We start from the raw sequence: 23,429 nt of genomic DNA on the forward strand, positions 1-23,429 counted from the left end.
AACGGTCGCGTCCAACGACGGCTGCTCCGCCTTCGATACGTCGACTCTGCCCTCCTCTGCTTTTCCCATGTTTTAATAACAAATCTCTCTCGTAATTCGTGTTATCTTACGCGAGCTGCTCACATATTTTTTAGCGATTACACATTTAGGTAAAGAGTAAGCTGATCAGTTCTTATCAGAAGTCATTACGAGCGGATACTATTGGTTAACGGATTGTTTTGGAAGTTGTTAACGAATATCAGCTTACTGATTCTCTCGGTGTTTTGGTGATTTTAATAAGGAATTGGATAAATCAAAATGTCTTTCTCTTACTATATATTAACATCTTTCTTGTGTTCATACTTCGAGGTAGTCAAGTCTTAAGCAAGTGTCCAAATACTTTTGTAACCCACTATAGTTGACCACATAGGTATTTCACCATGTCTTTTGATCGACCCATCTTTCTTGCGCATTACGCATCAATGATCGCCGAAGATAGACAGAGAAGATGGTTCGTGCGCTATGAACGGGTCGTAACGCATGCATGATTCATGATGAACACGAGCTTGTTGAAATTTTGTACCGTTAGGAACGAGTTACAGGTTTCCTCGCGATACTTCACGTTACGATCCTTTAGATTCAATATATTCCTCAATGTTTGTTCACTGTTTACGTGGGAAACGCTCTGTATAATCGTGTTTCCATCTGAATAAAAGTCGATACTAATTATGTCTAAAACATCTGTTTTTTCACAACCCTAGACGCAACGAAAAAACTTGTCATATCTTCAGCACATGTTATAATTTTCGTCAATTTTTTATTTAAAGCAACAAAACTCAAGGTTGAAAATAATCGAGGAATTGCCGTCGTAAATGACGCACGTGACACAACTGAAAATTTTCGGTACAAGAACGATTAATTATTAAAAGTTTATTAAGTGTACCATTGCATCCAATATGAAACTTACATTATATTCCGGTAAAAACATGATTTTTCACTTTTTAATAAAATTTTTAACTATCTTTTGTCGATATTTCGATTGTTTTATTAACCTTTTGCCATTATTGATGTATTTCTGTTAAACTTTTATTAAGCCGGCACCGGTAGTTGGAGGAATCTTTTATTTTCAGAACAGACAGAGTTCGTTTCGATCTTTGGTATTTTTAGTTCAATTTTTGGAATATGTATTTTTGTTGATGTAAAAATAAATATTCAAGTTTCAACATTTGTGAGTTAATCAAATGTAAATGTATACGTATATGCATATTACAATATTTATTGCGATCATACTTATGGTCTAGGCCTAGTACAATCTTTGTTTACATACACGTATTGTGCATAGTGTATATTAGATATTACATATATGCGTCAAATTTCCATTGCTTCTTATTATTATCATATTATCGTATTTGAATAATCAATATTATTCAAAGATATACAAATGAAAAAAATAAAGTTCTAATCTCCTTATTTTACTTTAAGAGTAAATTATCGTATTGTAACATTTACGATAGGAGTAAATCATTTAGACATTTTCGTCTTCCTATTTTACTTTTACCGTATAATTGAGCAATAAAAATAAAATTTTTATTTCATTTCGATCGATTAACTGAATTTAAAATGCATGTTTCGTACTGTAACTATTCAGAATATTATAATAAGTTGCAGTTTAGTTTGATTTTTTATGTCTACTCTGTTTGTTTATTCAGGTGTTTCAGAAATACAGATAAACATATTACGCATATACCTCATCAATGTTTTTATATGTTTTATCAAAAAATGTCTAACATTACTCTTCAGAGAAATTTATAAAATAAATTATAGAAACATAATTGATTTTAAGGAAAATAAATCATAGCTACTTAAATAACGAATAATTCCGAATACAATTGAAATTGGTCGTTTGATCATTATAAAGAACGCTTATTTTAACATTTCATTATTGTCTCAAAGGCATTTGTTTCATTAAATAAGAAAGATATTATCTAATAATTAGTTTATGTAATAAAAAATAAAACAAAAGGGAGGAAACGTAAGTTTATGGATCGATACTATGTATAAGATTATGACGATTGTATAACCAACTGGTGATCAACTTATGCATCACATTAAATTTCCTATAAAAACCGTATGAACAAACTTAACAATATTAAAAGATGTCATGTTTATCGTTTGAACTCGACTATTTTCTCTGTTCAAAGTCTAACTGCAGTCGATCTAAAACGTCATAATATATTCGAGCAGAATCGAGTAGCAAACTCATTGACGTAGCAAGCAATAATTAGGGCCAGATTTCAATGAACCTCGGGAGCTGGAGCGAATGTGAGGTTAGATCGGACTCGATTTCCAATTTCGCCGACTTATCTACGAATCGACGAGTTTCTATGGTGCGAAACGAATTGTGCACGCGTTCCAGCGTGAAACACGCTGGCTACGGAACCGTTTGATTTCGTTACAATATCCGTCGGAACGAGTGACGAAAGCGCCAATGGATTTCTGCGAATTCCGCGTTCGTCTGTTTCTCACGGTCGGTAAATTATCTTCGTGAGAGACACGGCGGCCGATAAAGACCAAGATTCGTCAAGTTGCACATAATTTTCTAATCTCTAAAAAAATAAAAAAAAAAAGAAAATATTAAATATTTTTTGTTTTTTCTTTTTGTTACATTTTTTTCCTAAGATTCTAAGTATCATTTTTTAAAGCATGCAAATAATAGCTTCACCAACTTCAAGTATTGAGCGAAGGGCGCGAGTTTTTTATTTCGTCCGGGCCCGCTATTTTTAATCACAGGTTTCTTAACATTTAGCACGGTTACTGAATCATCGAGCAAATATTTCAGTAGCGTATACACACGCGACGCATCGTTCGCGTTCCACCTCCTAGAACCTTTTTTCCTTCTAGTCGGAGCTAAAATGCCAACGTTTAAGAAAACAAGGCTTGTCGTCTCGTGTCAGGTATTGCGTCACGCAACCTAACCTAGACAAGCGTACAAAATTCCTAGGGATGTTTTCAGAGTAGACACCACGGTTAAATTAGAGAATTAAGTTTCGCGATTTTTATCGCGTTTACTACGGGTTTTGAAACCTTAAATTTGAGTAAATTATGCATGCTTTCAATAATGTAAAGTTTTATAATATTATCTAGGGATGGAATGACGATGAAATGAGTTGAATATACTGTAAGATGCACAAATTATAAGAGATATTTAACTTCGATGTTAAGAAGAAACATATTTAAAATATTTTTAAATTACTTACTAAGACATATTTGAACTAATATCTACAATACTCAAACCAATTTTAAAATTCGATCAAAATAGTATAATCTACAGGTCTGATTTTAAAAACCGTAAATGTGCTATTTAATTAAATGTCAGAAACGTTGAAAAATTAATGATTTGTTCTTATACAAGCTACACTAATTGTAAGTCATGTTAGCAACAATAGACGGTCAATATCATTTAGTAATTCTGACAAATGGTATGCTACGAATCTCAAACTATCAAGATTATTGAGTAACAGCTACCTTCAGGACACCAGTACTGTATTTTGCCCATAGTGTCGCCCCAACCATTCACTGCATTTTGTTGAGCATCGCCCTGCGAAATTTCTAGGATTTCTCCCATTGTGCCAATTATTGAAACACTTGTGAAGAAAGTACAAGATATCCTATTCCCGCTACGTCAACAAATTATACTGCAAAAGTATAATATACTTCGTATAATCATCTTTGTAAATTTCACCCAAAACTGACGTGACATCCTTTCAAAGGACTTTAATGAAACCACTCGACAAGCACCAAGTTCAATGTACTTTTAAAATCAAGGGCATTGGTGAAGTTGAAACCTCACAAAACTTCCACATTAATCACTTTTTTACGCAATAGAAACAAAAAATACACGATAAACATTCGTCTGAAAGTAGCAGTACGGACCACTTTGAAAAACTGTTACACGTTCACCGATGTAATAAAACACTCGCGAGGCTTGTTCGAGAAAATCAGTCACAGATTTCACGCGTGTCGCGGCCAACTCGATTGATCGCACGAGTGACTCGTAGTCGGTCGACCGATCGCGAACTCGCGCTATCTTCACGGTACAACGGACTTCAAGCCGGCTTTACCGCTAAAAGATTAAAGCAGGATTTCCAATCGCGGTCGGAGAAGACGGTTTGACGAATGAAGAAACACCGTGTGCATAGTCAGTTCGAAACTTTCACAACCACTCATAGACATCGCGACCAGGAACCAGAGGGACGAACGAAATAAAGAAAAAGAAGCGTTGCGCAGAGAAATCGCCGAGGCAATGTGTCATAACGAGAACGGGGTGAAAAAACTATCAACGTAACAATGCCGTCATCTCGCGATGACGCATCGCGTTTGGCTGACCGATTGTCGTCGTCATCGCGATTCCTTGCACTCAATACCACATAGATTGTTGCACGACCACGCGAAACATGATGTTTAGCAGGGAACTGAACAACAGAGCAATGATATTCAAGGAACAACGACAACGCGTCGTCGAACACGAAATCGTACACGAATGACGTGCCGGTCATTCATGGAGCCCGCCGTCATGCTGATGGAATGCGCACATCATGATGGTGAAATCGTGGCGACCAATCGGCGTTCACCTCGCACCGGCTTCTGCGTTCGCGAACCACGCGCGCCACGTGACTTCACCGCTCGACCACGTGACAGCGTTGCACCTCCCACCACCAGGCTCAGCTCCACGACATGATCGCGTGACGTCACGACCAGCTGACTGCGCTAGTACGGTTCCCTACTCCTCTTACTCGTCCTGCTGCCTGCTACTGCTGCTACTTCTCTACTCCTCTTTCTCCTCGACTTCCATTTTTCGATGAATCCGTTTCCGAACGGTCCGAAATTGACGCGATGCAACGCGACTCTCGATCGTCCACCGAAAATAGACACGGAAGGCGGTTTCGATGCGATGCCGACGATTTTCGAGGAGTTGGAAAATCATGGAAGCACAGGTGCTAAACGAGAATCGTTCGAAGGAGATTCTAAAAAGAAATCTGCAATTTTGAGTGTAGATAGTGCAGGAAAAGACTAAAAAAAGTCTCTGTGATATGTTTCCTAACTTGTCGCAATTATTTTGGGATTTTTATGGTATCGGACAAATTGTAAATGTAACGAATATCTCTGGCAAGTCGGAGATATTTGGCAAGACGATATTTCTCAGTCAAGAAATAAAACATGGCCATGTTCCGTCGAGAAGATTAATGTTTATCTTTATGTTTAAATTTACGTTAAGATTTATGACCCTAGTCTTCTGGTATCGCTCGATAAATTCGGGGTCAATATTGTTAACTAAAATATTGGCGAAATTGGTTACATAATTTTTCAAGGATATTGTTCGATTCGTATTAGAATTACATAATCGTAAATATAAATCATAAATGTTAACGAGACTGTTTCGCAGGTAGTAAAAATAATACAAATTATCACTCAGAAAAAAGTCTAACATTCTTTGATTGTAATAAGAAATATCTTTTCTGTCTTTGTGTATATTTCTGACTTTTATATTTTTGTTTACTCACCAGGGTCGAAGTCAGCTCCCCCAGCATCCATGCTACCTGGATTTCCATATCCTAAAAGATAAAAATTATCATCGTTGATAACAGCCATAAACGAAACTATTACTAGAGTAACATTTGCATAAAATAAATTCAATAAAATATGTTCTGATTATCAACCATAGATACCAAAAATATATGCTTTACAAATTGCAGAACGTACACTAGATAGCGTTTACATCGTAATAACCTATTCGATGCAGCCCGTTCTATAATTCTAACAGATAATCCGAATTACACATTGAATGTCTATCTTGAATCGCATGAATGTAGCTCATCGAAACGTAATAACGCATTAGTACCGGAACGCACCAAAATCACAACAAACTTAAACTAACCAAACTTCATGCTACATTAATAAAACAAATGGAATATGAAAGCAGGTCGACGCCGTATTCGCGACATTTTGAAATCTTACATTTGGGAGACCAAAATGAAAAATATAACCATGAATCATGTTGATACATTTAATGAAAATCCGGGTTATTCACAATTTTCTATACGCATCATGAATGATACTATTTAACAATGGAAATAATATTGTTTACTAATATTACAAAAGAAAAAAAAAGAATATATATATATATATATTCTTATATATATTAAGAATATACGTATAATATAATATATATATTCTTAATATATATATATATATATATATATATAGGGATGTTACTATTTATTATCACTACACGCTAAAATCAAGGTTAGAATGGCATCATTGTTACGACAGTCAATGTTACCTGGAAGCATTACTGCCGTAACACTATTTAATTATTGACAAACATTCATACCGTCTCACGTGCCGTCCATGAAAACCATTATATAATTTTACACGGTATCAACGACGGTTACATCGATCAAGTTTACTGCCTTTTCGAAACTACGCGTGTATATATGCTCCGTTTCAACAAGTATACTTATAAGAGCACCTGTGTCGAGATACATGTCCAAATATTGATTGACGCCCCGTGTCACCTATGGAATATTTGTATTTTGTAATCAGTGTTTGTTCAGACGTGGAATGCAACACGCTTAATTTCGATTCTCGCCGGAATATCGACAACCAAGCGATGATAGAGGTATGCATCGGTCGAGCATTTTTCGATTATAATCGAATTACTCCCATCACTAGTCGAGATAGATACACACCGTGGCCGTTCTGTTTCGAGGCCAAGAGCCAGCTACTTCTGGGGTGGGGATGCGCTTATGGCACGTGTGAAATTTACGCGAATCGTGGCTAGACATGGTTCCTTCGCTTTGCGTGTGCGCGTCTGTCAACGCGCGCGCGCGCACCATGTGCGTGTACGTGTATGTGTGTGTGCGTGCGCGCGTGTGCGATGGTTAGCTTTCCTGGTGTAACGCTGCGTGTGTCGCATACGTGTGTGCCAGATAGAGGGATCAGCGAGTTACATCACGCGTGTTCACCCGGGACTATTCCGGTTGTCTGGCCGAGCGCGGTCAGGGTGCCTGTCACACACAATTGACACAACAGAGGACGGTTCGTCGTGAGCGCGACTTTCAAACGAAACACCAGGGAGAAACAACCGTCGTGATACACGGAAAGCAACGCACGAGCCGCTTTGAAGTTACATCGATCAACTCCATAAATCGAGAAGCACAGAAATGCGATAATATCGCAAACATTGTTTTTGAAAATTCACTCAGACTTTACTTTTTTTATTCGTGTTATATTATAAGTAAAATAAATGTATGAAAGCAGTTTATGGGTTTTTTGAGAAATTGGATACTGGTTCTCATCCAAGTAAGAAAATTATGGAATTTAGAAAAAATGGAGTTGACCATTTTGGCTGTCGAGAGGCTCGCATATCGGAAGTTGCGAATGTTCAACTCGTGAGGGCCGCGGACGTGGAAGAAAAAGAGGAAGGGAGGAAAGAAACAGAAAAGGAGAAAAAAGAGGAGAGAAAAAATTAAAAGCACGGAGCAGAGAGAGAGAGAGAGAGAGAGAGAGAGAAGAGGGAATATGTGTATGCATATGTGTACACGCATAAACGTATAGGCGTACGTGTGTTCATACGACGGAAAGAGAGAAACATAGCGAAAAGGAGAGAGAGAGAAATAGTGAGGGTACGGGGCGCGAGGTAAAGAGGGAGCCAGAGGGAAAGAGAGAGTAAGCCGAAGGAGGAAAGAGGACAGGGTTTGTCTCTCGGCCGATACGCGACCGGCCATCTTGAATCCTGGGTATCGTTGAAAAATAGCAATTCTTTTCGGCGGTTGACAGAACGCCACGAGGGCTGAAAGGAACGATCGGACGTAAACGAGTCCGCGATGCTCGGAGACCGTGCGCGAAGTAACGGATCAGGTCAACCGCGACCCGGAGGTCGTTGCGTTTGCTCATGGAAAAGAGACGGTCCTGGTAACCGGAGGCGCAGCACACGGTGCTACAGGCACGGAAAGATGTCGACGGTCGCGCACATTTGCAACACGTTATTAGAAAATCGTAACCGATACGGAACATGTTAAACACTCGTGCACTCAGGATCGTACGATCCTTCTTCACCCTTACTTTGCGGTTGATCGTCCAGACTTTCCCGGTCAGACATTGCTCTTTAACGCGGTCTCTCTCTCTTCGGTTCCACGCGTCGTCCCTCGACGTCTCGGCAACAGGCCCCAAGACGACCAAAAATCCCCGACACTGTCCGTGGCGCGACCCCGATATATCACCACTAACCAGCCAGCTCACCAACCCAGCACACCACTTACGAATTTTTCACTTCTTCACACACCACGGTCCGACCGCCGACCGACCGTCCGTCCACGGCACCAGTCGTCACCACCACCACCACACGCTCGCTCGCTCGCTCTACACCGTTCCACGCTCGCTGGCCCGACTCGCGCTCGCCCTCGCTCGCTCGCTTCTTCGTCTTTCACTCTCGCTCCACCTCCGAACCCCGTCGCGGTGCGAGAGAGTGAGATACCGCTACACTTACTCTATGCGAACGCACACAATCCCGACATTTCGTCGTGTAGCCTGCGCGTGTCCATCTATATAAGACAGTTTCATAGCCACGGCACAATCCGTTGTATCTCTCTCTCTTTGATTAACGACAACTTTACTCTGTCTCGCTCTTTCCCTCCTTCGCTCTTTTTAGCGGTTCCTATCGCGTTATCTTTGTTTGACCAACTGCGCGACCTACTCGTGCGAGCGAATGGTGGCAGCACTCGCTCGTATCTCGCTTCACGTCGTATCGTATCGCGTTTATGTCCATCTTGCGTTCGAGCTATCGAACCAACTTGGTGGCGCTACTGTCAATTGACTTTTAGTTGATTGGTTCGTTACGCGCATGCGGATTTGGATATTATTTTTTGAAATTAAATATTGCGTTTGCGTGATGTAAAAGTCGTTTTTATACATATTTATATAACTGTCATATATAAAAATATAGTACACCTCGAGTTTATATAAATCTCGTTTTTTAATATATTTTAACGTACTGATATAAGCTGCCTTCGTTGAAATAAGCTGTGTATATGTATAAGCTACGTATATGTATACCATGAAATTCTATCTCGTCCTTTAAGAATACATTGTATTTAAATTACAGTAATCGTCTTACAAAAATATATTTTTCCTTACATTAAACATACGATCACGTGTGGTGAATCAAAAATGCCGGAAGTTAATTGAAACATTTTATTCATTATTTTTTAAGCGAAAACAAACAGCAAAATTCAAGTACATTTGTTCCTTACACGTTTGCTTTAATTCGCCTAAAATGTAAGTATGCGATAACATGTCTCGTGTAAGATGCAATGTTAATGCTTTCATGCTTATGAATGTATGCACATCAGTTGTAAATACTTGATGAACATGTTAGTTGATGTATGAAAAAATCAATATATCCGTTTTGTATGCATGCCTAGATAAAACGATCATCATCATCATCAGCATCATCATAATTGTTATGGAACTTAACAACAGCTCCGCATCGTCATTTTACGATTTCACAAAATTTTACATCTGTTACATAAATCACTCGATAGCCGTTACTCTCTCATCGAAGAGAATACTGTGAAATGCTTACAAAAATGATAGCCGCGGAATAAGGCACACAATTGATGCAACGCGTATTTAATATAGCGATATATCTATCTTTAAGTGCCACTGGATGTCAATGAATTTCTATCAGTGTATGAATCGTCCTGGATATCGTGTTTACGTATATAATGCCTATGGAATCTAAAGCTTCGCAGGAACTATTGTGCCTATATTGCTGTTGTGATAATAGTTTTATTATTATTATTATCAGTATTATTAATAATTAATATTATTATTATCATACTTGGTGTTACTAATAATGACTGGATGATGAGTAGTTTTGTATATACAGGTATCTTATGATATGGGGTGTGTGTGTGCGTGTGTGTGTGTGTGTGTGTGTATGTATGTGTATATATGTATGCCTATGTATGTATATATATATGTATATATATATATATATATATGATTTTTTCACGAACCACGTCTATCGAACAACTTACATAATATGCAAACTGAGGTATTCGATCTACTTGACACAACTCAACTAAAGCATGAACTATGTCGTAACAAGTGCAATTTCTGTACTGTGTACATTTATGTGTATGAGTAAAATCTGTTCTATTTCAAATTCAAAATATCTATTACGAAACAACATGCTCCACCTTATATTTCTTTTACCCGTTCAATGAAAACCAATAGAGTTTAATAATTCTTCTCGTTAAGTTTACCTATATACATCTTACATTACCTCGTAACAGCTACGGTACAGTTAAATAGTTTCCTTCTTTTACCAATCCATTTCCTCTCGAACAACTATATCCTTTGCCTAGCTCGTTATTACTGTATTCTGTATGACTGTCGTAATATTTACGTAAAGCGTAGCTCGATTACTGAATCGTTCTCGACATTCCCCAAAGGGTAGTACGACTTTTGCTTACTTAGGAATCTTTTGAAATGATCGGTGCACATCATGGTTTTTAGAAGCAGCTGTAACTTTTCTATGCGAAAGGCTATTTAAGGCTACGTGGTGCGTGGAACGATATACTAGTGCGCTTCTTTTTCTTTTTTTTAAGTTTTCGTCCATTAAAACCTACGTTTTAAACTTTACGGAATTAGTTTTGTAAAAATATGCCTTAGTCATTTTGATGTAATATACTTCGTGTGTGTACGTGTATGTGCGCGAGTGCGTAATATGTATAAAGTATTAAACCGAGAACAGAAACGACGATGTAACGTAGTATGTTTTGATCATATTTCTGTTGTTGCCGTATGTTTGTTTTCTTTATTTCGTAGAGTTCAGACCTGACGATTCGTTCCGAAGCAGCTATTATACTCTTTGAATCTTAATAAGCTCGATTTCTTTTAAACGATATACCATATTGTATAACGAACCTCTTGATTTGGTAAAATTGAAAGAACAGAAGAAAAGAAGATGAGAAACGAAGAAGAGAACGAACATGAGAAAGAAAGGAAAAGAAGAATATGTGCACCGATTTACGTATTGACGATAATGTCAACAATATCATATGTATAAGTAATATACGCTCTCTCATGCATATAACATCTCAACGAAAATCATCCATGAAACACGATTTGCGAGAGCGACCTCTTAAAAGCTATTTACAAAAACGAATAGCGATACGTAGTAGGCTTTTCATTATATCATTATCCGCTGCCTTTGAGCATGCCTCTAACTTTCAACAAACTTGCGCACTCGATGTCGATCCACAGGGTTAATTTCCTTTCGTATCTCTTATCTTTCGATAGTTCCCTCGACGTAACTATCGAGCGCGTATTAATAATAATAATAGTAATAATAATAATAATAATAATATTAATATTAATGAAAAATATAACGACAGTACGATGGATACACACGTTCTCCGTGAAAACGTGCACGCGATATATGTATATAAATCAGCGAAGAGTACAATGTCAGAGGCTTACGATACTTAGAAGAGGACGGCCTTGACATCGGTACTTAAAAAATGTCCCTGTGGAGGTTTATATGTTTGTAAACGAGGCTGTCAGTAAAAATTATTGAATCTGGCAACAGACCGTCTTGCATGGTATTGGAGTCTCGCCTTCCTGACCGTATAACGTTCGTAATTTAAAAACTTTCGAATCCATTGCTAGAAACGGTGAGTTGCCGGTGTAACAGCTTTCATATACTTCAAAAGCTTCGTCGATTGGCATGTCGCCTTTGTCTTTAACGGGCTCCTTCCGCGCTGGAATCTCTTCCTTCCGCTCAGACATATTTGGCACTGATTTCGACGAAGTTGGCGGATCTGCTTTCAAACTGATCTCCTCTATGCTGGTAGCGCTCTCGCGTGCCAATCGATAATATTTCTGCACGTAGTCCACGTTAACCTGTTCAACCTCGATGGTATCGTCCTCCGCAGCTTCTCCTTCGCATACTATTCCCTCGCTTTGTAACATTCTCTTGGGAGTTACCAGAGGCTCGATGATCTCAGTTTCCCAGCATTCTAACACGTCAGGCTCTTCTATGCTGTCCAAGGAATCTATTCCGCTACCACTCTTTTCGTCCTCGATGCTACTGCTCCTCTTTCGCTCTTCCTCCATCTTTCTCTCCGTTGTTTGTTTAGCCGTTTCACTCTTGTCCGGGGCTTTGATCGTCGTGGCAGCATCGTGACATCGTCGTAGGCTCGGTTCGTACGTGGAAGACGTTAACAGCTTACCATCTTCCGAGACTATGATCTCTCCTTTTTCAAAGGTCCTCACGTTCATCGTGTCCTCGACAATCCCATCGTCGTCCTCGTCATCCACATCCTCTGTACGTCGAATCTTCGTATCGATATTATTGGAGGGATTCCGCGCGTGCGATTTCCCTTGTCTTTTCGTTCGCCTTGCATTGACTCTCTTCGAGTCTATCCGAGAACTTGAAGCAACCCTCACACCCGCAACGCTATCCTTCTCAGTAAATTCGCAAATATCATCGACAACATCCTGTTGCTGTTGTTTAGCCAGATTCTTCCTCCTCGTGATGTTCGCTAAGTTCTCCTGCTGGCCGCAAGAATCCGACGAGGACACCATCTCGTGGTCCACTTTGCCAATCACCACGTGCCTAGCCACTCGTCTCCGTTCCTCCGACCTCCTCTTCGCGTCCTTCTTCCTTCTCGAAGCACCGCTGTTGTTGTTGCTACCATCCGGCTGCTGTTGCTCTTGTCCACTCTTGATGTTACCGAGCCCTGCGAATTCCCCGCAGATAGCTGTGCGCGACAATGCCGTATTGTCCGCACCGCTACTAGCAGATAGTGCAAGTATGGGGTTGCCTTGCAAGTTTTTTGGCGGCTCTTGGTCCATATCGTCCTCGTCCTCCTCGCAGTCCATCGAAATGGCCGACGCAATGAACAAATCCGGCGACTTCTCTTTGCGTAGCCACTCCGTCACCGCTTGCGTGATTGGATAATCGGATAGTTGCGTCTGGCTCTCGAAACCAGAGTCCTCGTTCGTCGCCTCGATAGTCTCCTTATTTAAGAGACTGCACACTGCTGCTGTCTTTGTTCCAAACTTACCCGATATCTGATCGACTTTCATCGCTTTGTTATCCTGAGATTCGAACTTTGAGTCTAGCTTTGTATCGTTCGACAGATCGATCTTTCGCAGATTCTCAGTCAGATCGTGCGTCTTGGTTTCGTTCTCTGGCTCCGTGGTGCTGTTTAGGTCCGGACCAGGTGTCGGTTCCCTCACGAACTTGGTACCCTTCGCGTTGTACTTCCTCTTGGATAGACTAGTCGACAACGATGATTTGCTGCTCGATAAAGATTCGTGATTCTGATCGTCGCGAAACGCCGCGTTCTCCACGCTCTTCGGCGTGATCGATCCGGATCTCGAGTTTTCGTCGTTACGTACAGGAGACAACGGCCTCGACGTGGTCATCGACGCGTTCTTGCTGCTCGACTCGGAGTCCAGGTTTCCGTTCGTTAAGGTCTCTCCGTTCATTTCGTTGCTCGGTCGTTCGCATAGCTCGTTGGCACTCGGACAATCGTTATTCGCTGCTTCGATAATGCTTGGCAGTTTGTCGACGTCAGTCGCTTCGTTCACGACCTCGTCCGTCGAAAGAGCTGCCTCCTCGTCCCCGGGGAGGCAGTTGGTCAGTCTATTTGATTCGTTATCTGAACTGGTAAACGTATCTAGCGACTTGGATCGACTGTTTTCTAACGAAGTTGATGTCGGTTCTGGTTGCTGGTCAGACTTGCCGTTATCGGACAATTCGTCGCTTTGGTTCTTCGAGTCGTCCGATATGACACCGTTGCATACCGCGTTCGACTCGTTGTCTACCAACAGGTTAGCGTCCGACGATAACGCACTCGGTTGATTTATCGTCGTGCCGGTCTCGGACGTAGGTGTGTTGTTAGCGGATGATGGAACAATGGGTAGCGGAGCGCGTGGTTCGACGGTACGTCGCAGCTGAAACTCCTGACACTCGGGGTTCAGCGGTCGATTGCTGGTCGTGGTCGTGGTCGTGGTCGTGACCGTGCTCGAACACACTGTCCAGGGCAGTTCGGAAGACGGTAGGCCGGTATCACATTCGGAACTGTACTCTCCTTCCTCCTCGTCTTCCGTGTTACCCTGTATTTTCGCAACAATTTTTCCATTAGTTTTTAATAAACGAAAATTAATTACGTACTTAAACACGTACTTTTTTATCAAGCGTACATTTGCAACGAACAGTCTGTCAACGAACAGTGTCTTGTTCCATCGCGGTGAAACGAAATTTCAAAAACGAACTTTCGTATAACGCGCATAACGCGAAACGATCTCCTCTCTATATCTATAGTTAACGCGGACAGCGCACGTCCTAACCCCAGCCTAACCCCAAGTATATCGCGGTCCACGATCTGGCACATATATCTCAAAAGCGACATAACTCGACCAAGTTTTTCCACTTTTAGCCCTTGAAACCCTCTTTCGATAGCTTTGGCGTTCTCCCGATACAGGACGAAATTATTTTTAGTTGCGACGGCTTTCGAGCAGAAACGCAATACGTGCGCGTACATAGTCGTCGCTGTCCTAGCATCTAGAGTGCACGACCGATATCGATTAAACGATCGATCTCGCTTGACTTTTAGTTAGACGACAGATCTCGCTTGTACATATACCCTGTATCTAACCCTGTATCTAAAAAATTCGTCCAACTGTGTCACCCACTCACCGTAGTAAATCTTCTCTGCCTCCTTCTCTTTTTTTTCTTCTTTCGCTTGGCACAGGCCGCTGACATGGCCGCTGACATGGTCGCAAAGTCCGTAGTTCTGATCATTAGCCCGCCCTGTATCGTTACACCTTGGACAGCAGAAATATCGCGAATTAAAACTCTTTCATACACCAGCAAGCATCGTTCGTCGGTTAAAAGTTGGACGAAACGCGTGTCTTTCCAAGACTTTTGCTCCTAAGAACTCCAGCTGAAAATCAACAGGTGGAGAACTCGAGGAGCAAGTGGTTACTAACGCGTGTCGAAGGGCGCGAGTATCGAACTTGGCTTCTCCGTCGTTTCCACGCGATTCCTTTCGTTTTCCGCGTGGAACCGAGCATCAGTTATTTTAAATCGCGTCTATTTGAGACGCAGCGGTGGTCAGATCCTTTGCCGAAGTCGAGAGATCTCGCGATGCTCCATAGCGGGCGACGATGCTGTAGAAAAGTGGAAAACAAACGAAAATTCACATTATCGTCGCATTTATTCTACTAGATAAACTGCGGATTCTTCCGCAATTCTAATAAATTGAAATATACAAAAATGTATAGAATGCGCGGCACGACACGAACGGCTTACTTGCCAAATTTCTTAACTCCGCAACGAAACAAAAACTAGAGAAAATTCCTGAAATTATACGAAACAACAGAGCTTTGTCGCCAAAAAATGTCTAAATAGATCTCTATCGGATTTCATCGTTTCAAGACTGAATACTCCGATTATTTCGATCGATAACGTGCGTATATATCGTTGGAAAACGAAGTTTCGGAAAGCTCGACGAACTTCTTCCTCTGTGTACCCTCGTTATTAGCAGTGTTATTAGCAATGAAAAATAATATTCACGCAGATACGAGAAGAAACAAGGACAATATAAATTTTCACATTTTTCTATCGCATCGTCTCACTCGGCACCCCTCGCGCGGTCCGATTACGGACAAAGATCGATGGCTCGTGTACACGGTTGTGCCATCCCTTTCGTGACAATGAGACAATTTTCTTACGAGTCACTTGCGATATACGTGTAATAAACGTGTAATACGTGTAATGTCACGTGCAACGTGCGAAGCAGCGTGTCGATGCAGGCGATGATTTGACGAGATAACGATGACGAAAGCGAGATATGTTACGGTGAGAGAAGACGCGGATAACGAGAATCGTGACGATTAGGAAAACGTAACATATGCGAGAGAACACACACATACGAGCGTGTTAGAGAGTCTTGGGCTTTAGCTACGATCGCCGGATCATCGACGCGGACATTGTCACCGGGCCACGGCACGCACACGCGGTGGATCGCACGACGCGACTGGCTTATGCGGACGCTGTCCAAGCTTCTTAAGCAGCTTTCTCTATTTTCGTGGCAGCGAGAACTCGGCACACGCACACAATGTTGTACAACGGCTACAAAGAGTATCGCTACGGTATTCTTTTTATTATAACGTTTAATTAGGCTAACGAATCGGTCTAATTAATCAAGTACAAATATATCGTTTAAATCTTGTATCATCTGCAAACGCGACTTTTGTGCCGCTACAAAGATACCATACTTTAGAAATGAAACATAGAACCTGATTAAAAAGTGCTTGAAACGCGTGAAATAGAGATACGCGTGCCAATACTTTTTGTAGTCGCAATGGAATGTAAATCGGTAGGCTAATAAGATCGCATGGTCTTTGCTCGATTTACTCGTATTCGCGTAAACGTTTTCTCTCAGTTTCTGTACTTCTATATTACCCAAAAATACATAAACGTGCGTACTTTGAGTTTTCTATCGTTCTTCGACTTAATATGGAGATTTGGAAGTTAGTAAGAAACGGATAGAAGGTGCTTTATCCGTAATTGTAATTCTTCATTGAATTCCAAATTTAGTTACCATCGTGGTTTGAATTCGAAGCAATATGTAAATGTCGAACTGACAATTTAATAAATACGTAGGTATTTGTTATATCGGTCAATAGAATATAATGTAAATATATCGGTTTGATCGAATTGATAATTTAATCGATTAATTTAATAAACTAGTAATAACTCGATAATTGCTATTTCTCAACTATTACAGATGCGTAAATTACGAATTGCGTAGATTTTTAAATAATTTGTAGATGAATAACTTGGCATGCATAAATATACGCGTATATAACGGTAAAGGAGAAAGCAGCTAGAGAAGAATAATTAATTTCGTTTTTTCTATGCAGTTTCGATAGCGGTATAATTGCTATCGTATTGCGCTTTGACTTAATCACTTTGAGTTAATCGATTCGTATTTGTTTGAAAATATCGTTATAAATCGTACAGGGTACCCTGTAAGGAGCATATAAGAAAAGTCTGTGCGATACCATTATCGGTGGAACAGCGTCGCTCGATGGTTTCTATAAACTCTGTTCTTCCGCTAGATTACCATCGAAAGGGTATGAAATGCTCGATTCTCGGACAGCGACGTTATCAACGAGGCAACAAAGTTGCGATCATCATTCCGCGTATTTCCGCGATCGTATCTAAAGAGTAGCGGCTCTCTTTGCGAATTATTACCTTTTACCTTGAATGTGGTAGAGGCACGGCGGTAATAAAACAGCAATGATGCCGATGGACGGGACAGCAGTCACGAATCTGGCTATATCCCTTTCTCCTGGCCGCGCATCCAACCGACACTGTTCTCGTTTAACATTAGAAACAGGAACGATCAAACGTACTAACGCCTAAGCCGAGACATCGCGGGGAAGGAGCAGCCGGGTACAAAACAGCGGCTTATCGTTCGATAGTCGTGATCTTTCTTTCCTCTCGTGTTACACGTCGCTTACATATATATGCTTTTTCATCCGACCTCTCTCTCTCTTGTGGCAGCGACAATTAAGTTAACGTTAAGCGTAATGCACTTCCGACGTTTAAACGTTCGTAGAATTTGACGATTATACGCGTTAGACGGTAGATTTCTTGTCCAAAATTAAGTTAAAAAGGTGGCGGAGTACGAATCTTTGTTCGAGAGAATCGATTAACGCGTTAAACGCGTCTCAATGATGGAACAAATTAATCGGATATAACGATTAACGTAGCAATAAGATGATAGATAATAACAAAATAGTACTATAAACCAAATAAATTAAAAATATAAATAGAATATAGAGCAAAGAAATCGAAATGTTTATCGGATCGTAATAAATAAAAATATGTAATACGATGTGTATGTTTTTTGCTGTAAGAAATTAAGATTGAATTAAGATTTCTGTTATCGAAGTGGAATTTCTGTCATCCGGAGAAGATCAAGACCAGAATTTTCGAGTCTCGCGAGATTCTTCGAAGTTAGAATCGTTTCTTGCAAGAATACAAATTTGTAGGATCGCGAGAGTGGAGACGACCAGAACGAAACGTCGACCGCAAAACGATTTGCGCGACGTAGCGCTGCTCCCTCCCCCGAAGTGCGTAGATTTTCTCTTGGTCGCAAGAAAGACAACCTCCGCATGTTCGTCCGTTCTCATGTTGTTCCGTCCATCTGTCCATGAACAGAACACCAAAGCTACGAGAGAGGGACAGAGAGCGAGAGAGAAAGGTCCGCGTCTAGAGTCATGCGATAGCAAGGGCAGAAAAAGTAAGTAACTCTCTTTCGAGAATCTACTGCCAATGACAGAGAAGGAATGGAAGAAGAAGAAGAAGAAGAAGAAGAAGAAGAAGAAGAAGAAGAAGAAGAAGAAGAAGAAGAAGAAGAAGAAGAAGAAGAAGAAGAAGAAGAAGAAGAAGAAGAAGAAGAAGAAGAAGAAGAAGAAGAAGAAGAAGAAGAAGAAGAAGAAGAAGAAGAAGAAGAAGAAGAAGAAGAAGAAGAAGAAGAAGAAGAAGAAGAAGAAGAAGAAGAAGAAGAAGAAGAAGAAGAAGAAGAAGAAGAAGAAGAAGAAGAAGAAGAAGAAGAAGAAGAAGAAGAAGAAGAAGAAGAAGAAGAAGAAGAAGAAGAAGAAGAAGAAGAAGAAGAAGAAGAAGAAGAAGAAGAAGAAGAAGAAGAAGAAGAAGAAGAAGAAGAAGAAGAAGAAGAAGAAGAAGAAGAAGAAGAAGAAGAAGAAGAAGAAGAAGAAGAAGAAGAAGAAGAAGAAGAAGAAGAAGAAGAAGAAGAAGAAGAAGAAGAAGAAGAAGAAGAAGAAGAAGAAGAATAAAAAGAGGAAGAAGAAGAAGAAGAAGAAAAGAATAGAGGAGAGCCGAGAAAGACCGATACTCTCTCTACGGCCTCCGGTTCTGACACGCCGCTATCAACTAACCATTTACGTTGACCAAAGGAGGACCAAACATGTAGTGGCCAGGATACATGTAAGGCTGAGGAACCGCTGGTATCACGTGCGGAACGTGTACCGGATCCTGCATCATCATCGGATCGAAGTAGGCACCACCGTTCATCCCGTTCTCCAAAGGTTGTTCTTCCGCCTGTTGTTCATCCTCGTATTGTTCCTCCAGTCTTTCCTCCTCTCGTTCGTCGACCTGCTGCCCCTCCTTCGCGTCGATAAAAATTATAGATTGCTCGTCGTCCATTTCCCCACCTACGCTATCACCGTAACCGATGCTTCTTGTCCCATTCTCGTTCCACATCCTGCTGGTACTCTCCATTGGTAGAGTCGCATCTTCTTGCTCTTCCACTACCACCGTACTCTCTTCCACGCATTGGTTATTCTGAAAGAGGAATTTTTGCGCATTAGATATTTGGTGATTATTTTTGTTCGTGAACGACGGCGTTGAAGAAAAGTTCCGAAAGAAACGCGAAGCGATCGTCGAGTAGTTGGATCGTCGGTTTTTGTTAGACGAATGGACGTAATCCGAGAATGGCGGTCGACGAGTAAAACTGTCGCAACGAACGCGCGAATTATTCTCGTATTGGGGTGTTTAAACCGACCCATTTGTGCGAGATCTACGAGCCGAGACGCACAGCGCACAGCTGAAAAGACGATCGGCGGAACGATACAGGAGCAACGAAACCACGCGTATACCGTGTTGTTCGTACGCGTAACGCTTTCACGCGATACCCGCGATTACGTTTACGATCGTGTTGGATCTATCAAAAAATAGCCAATCGGACTCGTATTCCTTCCTCTGATCGTCTTTTCGGCTCTCCATTATACGTCGTCTATTTTCTCTATACCTCGTAATTCATAATACAGTAGGGTTCACCAGGCAGTTTTGGTACGATCGTCGAATTGATCCACTCGATCGGCCTGAGAGGTACCGGTGCGCAAGGCATGGCCGCCAGGACGCTGGGCGCAGCCTGCGCTGCCATCGGCGCAGGACCGACCAGCATCACAGGATACTCGTAATAGTAACCACCCACGTGGTCGTAAAACGTCCCATATCCTAATTGCGCGTTCGAGTCCATCGCTGGAGCATACTCACCGGTACCACAGTCCCTGTCTAACAGTTGCTGATCCTCCGTCGTTTCACTACCATCTGTAATCAACGTAAGAGGATAAGACGAGAGTACGGACCGCGAACTCGCAAGAACTAACATTTATGTTACGTGAAAACACCGAGAGAACAGGTTCGTGCATGCAGTTTCAGTGATTTACGTTTTTAACCGTGGGACGTAACTCGCTAACCGGGGACGACGGGTTAACTCGGATCGCAACGTATCTTCTTACCTACGATTTCATCTTTGCTAAAAATTCCGTTAAACGTACAGGTACGAATAATTTCTTTATTTTCGAATTCCAAGTATTTTTCATCTACACCCCCAATTTTCATTCTTCGCTACCGGTTCGAGCGGAAACAAAGTTCGACGACTAAGTTTCAGCCCTGCAGATATTCTTCAAACCGAAGAAAATCACAGGTTCGAGATTAGAAAGTTGGAAATAAGCTCAACGTGTAACGCTTCGATATCTCAAAGGCAAACAGCCACGAATTTTATAATTTATCTTTCTGCCAATTGTACAGAAAAATTCAACTACGAAACAACTTTTTACCAAACATCGTCCAGAAAATCTTTCGAATGCACGGCGAGTTGAAAGAAGGGGGTGGGACGATACCGTACTTCCGTCTGTCGGCAACGTTCTCCAACGAGATACGATGGAGTAACGCGGAAAGTCGTACAAACTTGAAGAGAATGGTAGGGGTAACTCCAAGCAGCTTTGCCGGATACCACGCGGCGATCGGGAAGGCGGACGAGACAAGCCAGAAACTCGATGAAATACGTCACGTTTCTATCTATACCTCTACCTGCGGTGGAATGCGACGCCGATTGGCTCTCGGTGGTCGAGGATGTCGCGCTGGTGTTCGCGTTCCCAGCCCACGGCTTCTTCTTCGACAGATAACCCTTTTTGAACAGCATATCCTGCCTCGGTGTCGTGATCCTCGTGTACTCATCCTCGTTGAAGATAATCTTGGGTTCTGACGTCGAGCCGGACGAATTGTGTCGAGACGCGGCACCCGCGTACGCTCCACCGTTGCTACTTCCGGCTCTAAGCGGCTTGTACCCGCTCTGTCCGAACCTACTGTGCGTGTCATTTTCCTGTCTCTTCGCGTAACCGTTTCGCAATCCCTCTTCTTCGTCCTCTTCGCCGGGTGGAGCTGAAAATTAAATCGCAAAATATGTTTCATCGGATCCAAGTAATTTCGTTTTCTTTTTTCTTTTTCCCTTTTTCTTTTCTCTCGTCTCCTTTTCCTTTTTTCCCGTTAAATGCATGCTGTCGTCGATACATTATCACAGCGACTATCCCAATTTATAAAAGTCTAACGAAGAACATAAATTCTTCTCACCCTGTCTTTCGTTAGGCTATTATTTTACCTATTATAGCGTTAGAATTTATAATTTTGCAGTTTACGAGTTATTCGTTTTGCAGTTTGCAGTTTACGAGTTTTATTTTCTTTTACGGTACTCCGTAAAACCGGATTACTTTCTAGAGCGTGAGAAAAATTCTTTTCTTCTTCTCGCTAGTTTGCTCAACGCTGCGCGAGTTACAACGTAAAATTCAAAACGTACGTCGTCCTAATCTTTATCTACTTATAACTGCACGTTTCACGATTCTTTACCGAATCTTTACCGAAAGATAGATACGTTTCACGAAACGAATAAACTGCAACGCTATTCGACAATTTCTACGTTATCTCTGTTATAAAATTTACTTGTACAGGCGTAATTAATTACGAGTAATCGAACAACGAGGTACAAACCTCTTTCGCATCGATGCAACAAAAGATAATCTATCTTCGATCGATCGTTTTACCTATTTGCAACGCGTCTGATGGAACGAGAAGCGTCCGTCGAAGGAAGTTTATCGTTTTCGGTGCTTCGATATAACGTAAGAGTCACCGGAACGGTAACGATTTCACGAGCAGAAAGAACATCGATTCGAATTACGGAGGAATTTGTCACCCGAGCGCAATGGCGTTCGCTAGCCACAAACAGGTCCGTTTGCTCGATACGTACAACGACGTGTCTCACACGCGGCAGCAAAGTCTCGAGGAAATCCCACTCGGTGTTCCTCGATCAGGTAAACACACCACTGTTCGAAAGTTTGCATCCACGAAGTGAAACGTATTCTACCGGTAGAAGGTCTACCGAGAGAATCTCGTCGATCGATCGATCTTCGTATCCTCCGCAAAAAGGGTATTAAGAATCAAGCACTTGGATTTGCGAATCGATCGGTTTAAAAGTACGCGAGTACTTAAAGTGTGTGCATTGCCGGATACGAGTACGCCAATAATTTTCTACGGAGAATTAAAAAGACTCGTCGATCGACGCGTACAAGAATTTCCGTAAATCTATTTAAAAAGAACGGAGACGACCTTAAAACGTTTAAAACGCCATTACTCGCAGGATCGATATACATACGTACTGGATCGTGTATTATTCGACACTGTGTGACTTTCCTCGACGAAGAGTCATATCATCCACCATTTTAGAGTTACAGCTTCTCCTGGTCATATACAGTTACGTACGATACAACGAAGAAAAAAGGATGCAAAAGCTTTTTATTTTGTTACGCAGGTTTTCCTAAAATTTGGTGAACTCTCAACGTGCACAATACGCGTTAACAAGTCAGCGTGAGAAACGCGCGAACGTCGATCATTTTCATCGTCGTTTAAAATTGCAACTAGCGACGATTAGTCACGATGTTTCTGCAAGTATCGTACTTGGTATTATTCTCGATTGAAAGATTGTTACTTAAGAATAAAACGAGATATTTATAAACGACTAATAATGTAACCTACGTTTATAATACAAAGTATGCTGCTTTCATCATCTATCATGCGCTGTGCTGTTGTAAACGGCGTATGCGTATAATTAGGATCAAAGAAGTTAATGGTTCGCGACTCGAGAAAAGAAATCGTACCGATTAAAGTACCTCGATCAAAGATCGGGACGTAGGAACTCGAACGCTACGAGAATAAAAAATTAAAGGAAAAAAATGAGAATGAAATCGACGACTCTAGCGAAATATAAGCACATTGTACGTATAAATATCTCGCGTTAAATGCTACGAAATTTCGAATAGATCGCCAGTTGGATCGATCAACTTGAGAAAAAGAAATACGTTCTACGACGAATCTCTACGACGATTCTACTTTTTTAGCTACGTCCGTAAAAATACGAGATCGAATAAAAATTCGTAGTCCGGTAATAGTACTTCGTTTAAGAGAAAGAAACGCGATATCATAAAAATGAGAATTATTATTA

General features: G+C 41.2%; 2 protein-coding genes and 1 long non-coding RNA gene across 18 annotated transcripts in view; 1 reads left to right on the plus strand and 2 right to left on the minus strand.

Moving 5' to 3' along the window:
* Positions 1-8,207, plus strand: part of LOC117151728 — a 12,087-nt gene extending 3,880 nt beyond the window's left edge. The window contains exon 2 of the long non-coding RNA XR_004461829.1: positions 7,522-8,207. This is a non-coding gene — a long non-coding RNA (uncharacterized LOC117151728). The remainder of the gene's footprint in view (positions 1-7,521) is intronic.
* Positions 1-8,564, minus strand: part of LOC100740146 (transcriptional activator protein Pur-beta) — a 28,782-nt gene extending 20,218 nt beyond the window's left edge. For 2 of the 5 annotated variants that reach the window (XM_033321007.1, XM_024368003.2), the window contains exons 1-3: positions 6,729-6,839; positions 6,509-6,554; positions 5,541-5,591 (exon numbers count right to left, since the gene is read on the minus strand). In XM_033321007.1, the coding sequence (XP_033176898.1) occupies positions 5,541-5,591; positions 6,509-6,554; positions 6,729-6,824 (193 nt within the window). In that variant the 5' untranslated portion in view covers positions 6,825-6,839. Of the gene's footprint in view, positions 1-3,504; positions 4,454-5,540; positions 5,592-6,508; positions 6,555-6,728; positions 6,840-8,103 lie in introns of those variants that run through there. The other 3 variants (XM_012386265.3, XM_012386266.3, XM_012386264.3) reach the window with 3 other exon arrangements.
* Positions 8,565-9,217: 653 nt separating this feature from the next.
* Positions 9,218-23,429, minus strand: part of LOC100740022 (serine-rich adhesin for platelets) — a 53,981-nt gene continuing 39,769 nt past the window's right edge. For 10 of the 12 annotated variants that reach the window (XM_012386257.3, XM_033320994.1, XM_024367993.2 and 7 more), the window contains 5 exons: positions 20,963-21,319; positions 19,902-20,203; positions 19,030-19,435; positions 14,756-14,883; positions 9,218-14,172 (listed from right to left, as the gene is read on the minus strand). In XM_012386257.3, the coding sequence (XP_012241680.1) occupies positions 11,617-14,172; positions 14,756-14,883; positions 19,030-19,435; positions 19,902-20,203; positions 20,963-21,319 (3,749 nt within the window). In that variant the 3' untranslated portion in view covers positions 9,218-11,616. The remainder of the gene's footprint in view (positions 14,173-14,755; positions 14,884-19,029; positions 19,436-19,901; positions 20,204-20,962; positions 21,320-23,429) is intronic. The other 2 variants (XM_012386258.3, XM_012386255.3) reach the window with 1 other exon arrangement.

This window comes from Bombus impatiens, unplaced genomic scaffold (genome assembly GCF_000188095.3).
Source record: "Bombus impatiens unplaced genomic scaffold, BIMP_2.2 scf_0382, whole genome shotgun sequence".
Taxonomy (NCBI): domain Eukaryota; kingdom Metazoa; phylum Arthropoda; class Insecta; order Hymenoptera; family Apidae; genus Bombus; species Bombus impatiens.